The 8,837-nt window shown below is 38.2% G+C and overlaps 1 protein-coding gene and 1 long non-coding RNA gene across 3 annotated transcripts in view; one reads left to right on the top strand and one right to left on the bottom strand.

Moving 5' to 3' along the window:
- Nucleotides 1-3,459: 3,459 nt before the first annotated feature.
- Nucleotides 3,460-8,837, top strand: part of LOC122577474 (probable low-specificity L-threonine aldolase 2) — a gene marked incomplete at its 5' end in the record, with an annotated part of 15,162 nt that continues 9,784 nt past the window's right edge. The window contains one exon of the mRNA XM_043748800.1: nt 3,460-3,883. Within this exon, the coding sequence (XP_043604735.1) occupies nt 3,460-3,883 (424 nt within the window). The remainder of the gene's footprint in view (nt 3,884-8,837) is intronic.
- Nucleotides 3,893-8,837, bottom strand: part of LOC122577476 — a 14,194-nt gene continuing 9,249 nt past the window's right edge. The window contains exons 2-4 of one of the 2 annotated variants that reach the window (XR_006320327.1): nt 6,493-8,821; nt 5,329-5,649; nt 3,893-5,156 (exon numbers count right to left, since the gene is read on the bottom strand). This is a non-coding gene — a long non-coding RNA (uncharacterized LOC122577476). Of the gene's footprint in view, nt 5,157-5,328; nt 8,822-8,837 lie in introns of both variants that reach the window. The other variant, XR_006320326.1, reaches the window with a different exon arrangement.

The following is an 8,837-nucleotide window of genomic DNA, read 5'->3' as shown; positions in this document are numbered from 1 at the left end:
ATTGTCGCGGTATGCGACTATTCCGATGTATCTGCAAAGCTGCGCACCTCTACATTTCGTTTGCTCACAGCTAGGTCTGCCTCGCAGGCGTGGGATTATACGTCGGTAAATCAGTAGATTCTTCGCGATGCCTTTCTGTTTCTTAGCCCATGAAGAGAGCGCTAGGTCATCTCAAGGCTCCGTACGATGTATACCTAGGAATTATATGGATAAGAAATTAAACGTCATTTCTGTGAGAATATTGATGCGAGAGACATTTCTCGAATCGTGCGAAGAAGAAATGTTACAAATTGGTGTTTTTAAGAAACAACTAAATGTTACTCATAACATCAAACTTCTTCTATCAAAATTTATATTTATGATATTGTACCTATCTGCGCGTAAGTCGTATCAGTGATGGTTAAATCTGCCTAGATGGAGCTCCTAGATTAAATTTTTTGTCATCGGAATTTCTCCATTTCTGACGTTGAAATATGCTCTCTCGTGCGAATTTCAATCTTGCCGTTTTATGCTCCTGCGTATATTTCCACGAGATTTTTTTCCGCTTTAGTCCTTTATCTTACTTCTGTCTTAATTGGACACGTCGCGTAGTCATCAGCAAATCCCAAATTCTTGACATTTGCATTTCTGGTAGCAATTTCTTTGAATGTTCATGAATGATCTCATCCTTAACCTCTAAGTTAGTGTTATTACATATTGTGTACATAAGAGATAAAGTACTTATTGCTTCAGATCTTGCAGAATGAAATAGATAATAAATTAAACGTTATTTTTGCGAGAATACTGATGTTAGAGTTCGTACTAGAAGTGTATCGTCGGGGCATAAACTATACGGTAAGAAAGGAGTTCGGACTGAACGAGGAATGGTACACTTCGAACTGCAATAGGTGGACGATCTACAGCGACGTAATTTTAGTGACTCTCGGTGACTCCAGATGGAGGTTAACATGGTTATTGTCATCAACCATTCGCACGTACATTACCGCGGCTCTTCCAACGCATTAGCGAAACTGTGCACCTCTCTTCGTCTGCTCACCGCCGTACAGTGTATAATTGGATTCAGACGTCCTTAACGAACCATTGTTCTGCATTCCTCGGTGGGTACACGTCCTTCGCACCCTTGTGGGTGAAGTCATTCTCGCTACAATTGACTGCCCACCTTCTGTGCCGTGATGTAGATGGCGTTCTAATCTTTTCAATGCCCCAAATCCTCAAAAGTGTCCTATAGTATAGGTCCGTCTTTTTCAGGTTCACGGATGAATCTCAATAGTACAGAGTGTCAACTACATTATGGCCTTCAAATTAGCGACGTCCAGGCTCGCACGAATTTCTTCTTCGTCGTGTGTTGTGCCAAACAGAGCGGCGGCTTTGCATGTGTTTATGCCAAACTTTGTTCAGACTTGTTGCGTTGTGTTTTCTTTTCGTGACGTCGCATCGATATGCTTTGGGTATTTCGGCCCGATATTGCGTTTGGAGTCGAAAAGGTGTTTCGCCTAGTGGGGGTTTCCCACGTTTTTCGTAATTGAACACTCCGTAAAATTACCTCTGTTCTACGGTTTTTCCACAGCATCAGGATGAGGTAATTCGATATTGACGGGGCGAGCAGTTTCTTTAAGTTCTTCTAGAACTGGGGCGGTTTCCGGTCTCCCATCTCTTCGTCCTCGAGTATCATGTGCATTCTCGTGCTGTCCGAATTGGCCAGTTTTTTTATCACTTCATTCTTTAACTTCTCATATCGTCCTATCGCTCCCGGGTTTACCACTATGTCCTCGACTAGATCTACGTATTGATACCCGATGTTCGCGGTGAGGGTATTAAATTTCGCATAGACTTCGCATGTCTTCGCCGTCTGTGGCGTTCGTTGCACACACATTCTCGTTAGCGTTTCCCATGATATAGATTTTTAATGTGCAGATACAGCGTCTATGTGATCCAAACATGTTCACTTCTTTCGCTCAGATCACGTCGGGCCCACCAATTTGAGGTGGTAAGGACGTGTTGGGTGGTATTAAATTACTCCGGTATAGAGCTATAACAATGTTTATTTTGGCGTTGACCTTGCGTCGTTTTATATCGTAATGGAGATGCGTTGAGCTCGAATGGGCATGATACAGAAGTGATACATACTATGACTATCTGTCTAATGGGCTAATAGCTATCAACGACTACTGCGAACTTTTATAAGCTATCAACTATGACGGACTAAGATCGACAATCGAAACGAGCTTTTCCTTGTTCCCCTTTTTATAGGGTGCCTAGGTCCTCGGAAGAGAGAGTTTTCATCCGAGCTGGGGATGGAAAATTCCGTAGGGGATAAAACAGTAAAGTTTCTTTTCTAAGGCACATGGGTTTTTTTACTAAGTCCCAGGATTTATTCTTTTACGACGTCCTGTCCCAGGACATTGTAACCGTTTAGAATTGGAATTTATTGAGTTGCGTCTTTCGCTGATAACATAGTGTGGTGTCGTGGTTTATTGTAGTTTTGATATTCGCCATGGTTAGCGCTTTCAAGGTCAAATATCGTTTTTGCTAAGGCTGCGCTTGCTACATGTACACGACCCCTATTTCTTAATTTCGCGGTTTCTTTCGTGGTGTTTGTTACAGATTTGGTATTTTTGATCATAACTATTTCCTGACTTCCAATACCTGTCTTCACTTCGGCAACTGTTTTTTTTAGCAGTTTGATATCTCCGCTTATTTGTTTACTTAGTGTTTGGATTTCTTCTTGCATTTCGGTGCTCTGTTTCTGCATCGCGTCTAGTATTTACTTTGGAGTAATTCCGCTGTCTTTGCTTGATGCTTGGGACATTTTCTCTTTTTCTTCCTTTTTTCCTTCTAGAAAATTTCTGTCTCTTCTGAATTTTGTTTGGCGAAAGAATCAAGCTTTACCTTGATATCTGTAGAAATGGATCTTCCGTAGAATGTCCGTTATCAAGTAGCTTCAAATTCGTAGATTGTGAGTTTGTCCTTGAGAATAATCCGTAGTCCAAGTTGAATCCTTTTCCACGTAGGGCGTCGTTTCGCAGGCCACGTGGCCAACACACGTGCTTCAACCTTGGAACTCTCTCTACTGCCACGGGCCGTTATAACATTATTTACAACGTACTATTTTGTTGACATCTGAATCCATTGAATTTTTATAAATGTTTAAAGTTAACTTTTGTCAGTGAAAGTAAGATGTTGCCCTTAACGGCACCTTCAATTCTCTTATTTTCCAAAATTATGGAAAAACCATACCTACGGTCGAGGATAATCTATTTTTGTATAAATTCTCATAAAAACTTTCTACTTTGCAAAATCCAATCACATTTGCCACCATTCTCCACAAAAATCTTCATCCTTCACCGAATACTTGTAGGCAAACAAAATGTTAGACTTATCGTAATCCTCTAGGCGTCGAGAGTTGCATATTTACTTAAATCTTACATTGCACGTTAATTTTTAAGAAAACTTGTTTAATTATTTTCTAAATTTTCAGTATTGAGCCATTGCAACGTTCGTGGATGTGAGGCGTATTGTGGCGATTCTGTTCATATTTTGTTACACGAACAATGCGGCGCTGTTCAAATCGGAGGAGTGAGTCTTAGATCGTTACGCAACAATATCGATGGCACTTTCGATCTTTCTGAACTGCGGTCGAAGCTGCGCCATGACGTAAATTACGAGCCCATTTCAAAGCTGGTAATTGTGGAAAATACAATTAATGGAAAAATTGTTCCCCTAAGCTGGCTTAAGGAATTAGTATCTCTGTGCAAAGAACATAACTTGAAGTTGCACATGGACGGAGCCAGGCTATGGAATGCAAGCGTGGGATCAAGAATATCTGCAAAAGAAATTGTTTCGGGCTTCGATTCAGTAACATTCTGTGTCAGCAAAGGTCTAGGTATATATTCTTTTACTATTTTTACGTTTAGAACGATATTCTCTATGTGTACCTTTAACAACAATTCTCTTTTCTTACATATTTCATTTAACATCCTTTAACAATACGAAAGTTAATTATTTCTCACATAAATTGATTGCAATACGATTACATTTTTTTAGATATATCTTACTTTCTTATTTTTTTTTTTTTTTACAAAAACTAACATAACTTAGGGAGGCATATCTATATCATCTTAACAACTATAGACTGATTAGCATTGCAAAAAAGCAAATTTGGACCATTGGTATTTTCCTCAGTTAATAGTATTCAGTTGCAATATTTAATGATGTGTATTTTCCTTGGACGAGGTGAAAACGCGTTTACTCATAATCTTAATTTACTCTTAATGTTAATCGTACAAAACGTGTGCCATTTGAATCGGCACACCTTTTTCAACCTTACGATATCGTTAGTTTCACGCTTCTGTATTTTCTACAATTTGAAAGAAGTATACCTTCTGCCACTTCTTCTTTGGAAGATTTGTTTTTCAAAGGATTATATGTACACGATATATATATGACACGGGTTCGTTCTAAAACAGCGTGAGAATCGGGGAAGTCCCGTACAACGATATTACTAAAACACGATTTCGCTGTACCGCGATTCGAGAATTGGTGAAATTGGAGAAATCCATACAACAAGCAACGTAGCAGGAATTTTTATGTCCGAGCCCTGTCATTCGATATCGACTTAGCGTCGATAGCGTGATGTGTCGTTTCAGATTTCCGTGTAGAATTTTTGAACGTCGAAATTTTTTATCCATTTTTAAATCTTCGGGCATCGACCCTTTGCTCTCGATCATTTTTTCGCTATAAAGTAGTAGCAACTTTTCAGATAAAAAGTTGGTGACATTTTTGTAACGCGAATAATGTTAATATCGAATACTTAAAATTAATTATCGATTATTTTAATCAACATATTTCTATTAGTTACGAAAAAATAGCACATGTGCTTTCCTTAACTGCCATAATTTAAGCACCGTTTTTGCATTAATTTTTCATTTCGTATAATGCGGTTTCGCGTGACATTTTTTCGCAACTTAATTACCCTGTTCTGCACGGGACATTTCTAGGTTATCAACCCAATCGAGTCCGCGGCTCCATCAGATGAGTCACTTCATATGTGTCCCAATTATACGTTGACTCATCATGTTAGTCATTGATAAAGTATTATATCAGTGAGATTTCGGATTGTAATCGCAGAATTGTAATAGGTCCGCTAATTAAATTTGCTGGGGGAAATAAAGTAAAAACGAAATTATTTTCAAGTTTGAAGTGAAGCAAAAAATGAATATTTTATAACTTGGGCAATTAACATATTAAAATATATTAACTATGGATAGTTAATTAAATAATAATAAAGTGGAATAATAAATTAATATGTTATAACTATGGAAACATTACCGCTTTTTGGAGGTATTTTCTGCTTTCAATGTATTAACACGTTCACTGTTCTGCGCGCTGTACATGTATGATCACATGCATATGCATCATATTTGATGCACGCACGCGATCTATGTTCAGTGAGTTAAATTATTTCGCATATGTCAAATGAGATAAATTATTTCGCATATTTTCTTTCCAAGCAATGTAAACGCCTCATAGAGGCTTTTTACAAATTGATTAAGTACTCTTGTTAAACTCTCTTCACTTTCTTTTCTACATGCGTTTTCATCATATTTTGTCAAATTATCGAACTGTAGAATGTACTTGAACAAACTGCAACTGTAGAACCGTACTATGTCGGTAACTCAGTTTTGACCAAAATGGATAGACGCTTATTCTCGGTTGGTATTCAAGTAAACAAAGATAGGAGCGATAAAAAGAAAAAAGAAACGAGAAGCAGTAATAGCTACATAATATACAATGCAAAAGCTAAATTTAATGCAATTACAAAAGTTCTATAATTGATTGAAACAGCACATAAAGCTCTATATAAAGATGTCTTGTCACAAAATAAATAAAATTACAGAATAAATCGATCTTATTCGTAAATGTATTGGCTAGTTTCAATATTCGATTAATTGGATCATTTGAACTATATTTAGATTTTCCGGCAGCAGAATAAAATATGTGACTTTTTCTAAATGTTTTTGAACGAAAATGCAAATAAATTAGTTATAATAATTGCAGAAGATGAGATTTTGCTATTTATAGTTTGAAATAAAAAAGGAAGATCGTTGACAATCCTGTGCTCAGGCAATGAGATCAAATTAAGCATATTTAACAATTGTTTATAGTTGCATAGGCAGCATAAAGTTGTTTAAGCGAAAAGCTATTTTTCTAAGGAATTTATGCTGCACTACATCAATCATCAGGTTGTGTTTTAACAATTGAGAAAATCATTAACAAATGGGAAGCATACTCTAATCGACTGTATTACTATATGTCATAATTAAAGGAACTAGCTAAAAATATAATGACTCAATAGCAGCAGTGTATTTAAAATTAGTAGAAAAATGAACGATAAAACCTAATGATTTAAGAGTAGTGCACACAATGTTATAACAATTTATTCGATTTTTACCAGCCTTTTAGAACGTGGCACATTTTTAAGGACGAAATTACCTTTTAATTTCTGCTTTTTCTTATTGGCACTGCATTTACGTCTTTACGGTAATGAAGAGCAAACGATGAAAATGCCCACTTTGGTTTTTCATTTTTAATATGACAAAACAAACAAAAACGACTTGACAGATATAAAATCAATTCTGTTTTTAAATGAAGTTTATGTATTACTTGTGAAAACGTGTAATGATTCTATAGGTTAGAACAAAGTTGCTTGTTTAAAGATACGACTAGCGACATCCAGACGGAAGAAACGAAATTACTTTCCGAACAATGCAATATCTCACGTATCCTTAAACAGTTGCATTGTCGGTATCTTCAGCTCGGCCACTTCGAATCTGATATCGACTTTCCAAACATTCATACACGCACGTCCAGTGATAAATTATTGTAAGGCTAAGTAGCAACGGGCTATCCGCCATAATATTATTACGAAAATGCATTGCCACTAAGAGATTACCTCTTCGCATCGACATAGCGTACAAATATACTGATTGTAGATTTATGTTACTTCCAGTTCAATGTGTTGGTCTTTCTTATAAACGCACGAGTGGCACGTACAGAAAATTTAATATATTCCAAAATGAATACATTGAATTTTCTATAGATACCGACTTCGCGTTCATTTATAATTCTTACTTTATTACATTATTACGAATTACTTAGTAATTCGCATGCATTATGAATGCTTTGTATTAATTTTTAGAACATACATTAATCCCTTAAATATGGGGTGAGAAGTTGTTCGAACAATATACGAACTGTGTGCACATACATATTTATCATTTATCAACAGCAGATAATGCAATAATAGAACTTGCAAATTTGACAAAAGTAAATTTGGATGAAATTTTATAAAAGGCACATTCAATCCTCCACCGATTCCCCGCCGCTTGATTAAAGTTGACCCGACCGACCTCGATCAGGGATTCTTCTTGTTTATCCTGTGTATCTTGTCTCCTGAGTGCGGTAAAACTCTTTCTAAATGGTCATTTTTTCTCCCGCTGTCTGGCCTTAATACGTATGGGCATACTGCGCGTCACGACGCATAGGGGCGCGTGTGACACTTTATCGTAGCTATTTTCTTGATAGCTCAGCGCAGATGACCATATTCCTAATGGAGCCGGTGGGTCCGTTTACGTTCGGCAACAGGTTTCTAATGGCGCTAAGGAACGCCTCTGTCTTGCCACACATCTGATCCAAATGAGGAGAATGCGTCCTAGCGTTGTCCAATGAAGCACCCAAATATTTCACTATACTTTTGCTTTGTTTTTCCGTTTTTTCAATTTCAATATTTTGGTTTCCCTGACGCGCTTCCCCGTCAGTACAATTTCAGTCTTATCTGGTGCCAGATGAAGGTCCATGTCCGCACACCATTCTGTGGCTTCCCGAACCCTATCGCCGATGTCTTGGAGCTTCCTCATCGTGATAACTAGGGCCAAGTCACGAAAGCTACGGCGTCCAAGTCCTTTACAAGGTCCAGGCCCTCGTAAACGTTATTCCGCAGGAGTAGACCCACGATCGATTCCTGTGAGACACCTGTGTGTACATTTTTTCTGACTATGCCGTCTCTGCAATAAGCTAAAATTCTTCTGTCCGAAAGATAGTCATGTAATAAAATGCGTCGATTACTTATATAATCTTCTTTCATCTTAAAATGTTGAAGGCGTTTCAACGTCCAAGGCGACAAGAACGCGCACCAACCTCCGCTTCCTACATGAATCCGCCATCCCGCAAACTCTACCAAAGACGTCTTAATCATGCTTCTATTTTCTCTGCATCCAAAGTTTTTCATATAGAAGAGGCCTTCAGGAACCCCCGCCCCGTTTTTTTCGATGAGCATCTTAAAGGTATATTTCCAGATCTTGCTCAATGCTTGTAAGATACTAATGGGTCTGTAGGATGACGGAAGTAACGCGTCCTTTCCCGGTTTCGCTAGTAAACCACCCTCGCCATCTTCCATATGGCCGGAATTTTTCCGGATTTCTTCAAAGCGAAACTCTGGGGTCTTTTCGAGATTCGGAGGGGCTATCACGTTACGCCTGATCACAGTCTGTTCCGGCGTGTCCGTTTCTTCCTTGTCGTCGGGTAACAGGGCAGACACCATCGCCACTAGAAACGTTCGCCGGTTGGAAGTATCCCCTTTTGACGTCCGTAAGGTCGAGACTGTTTCTTCTCTCCTTAGTTTCTGTTTTCAACAGTACGTACAACACTTCCTACACTATTTTCAACATCCTTCTCGATCTCTTGCTACAACGCTCGTTTCAACTTTCGTTATACCACTCGTCGGAACACTCTTCTCGATTCGTCTTTTTTGCGTGAAGGCTACCTTCATAGCCACACCG

Source organism: Bombus pyrosoma, unplaced genomic scaffold, assembly GCF_014825855.1.
Source record: "Bombus pyrosoma isolate SC7728 unplaced genomic scaffold, ASM1482585v1 HiC_scaffold_4717, whole genome shotgun sequence".
Taxonomy (NCBI): domain Eukaryota; kingdom Metazoa; phylum Arthropoda; class Insecta; order Hymenoptera; family Apidae; genus Bombus; species Bombus pyrosoma.
This window is presented reverse-complemented; position numbering and strand designations above follow the sequence as displayed.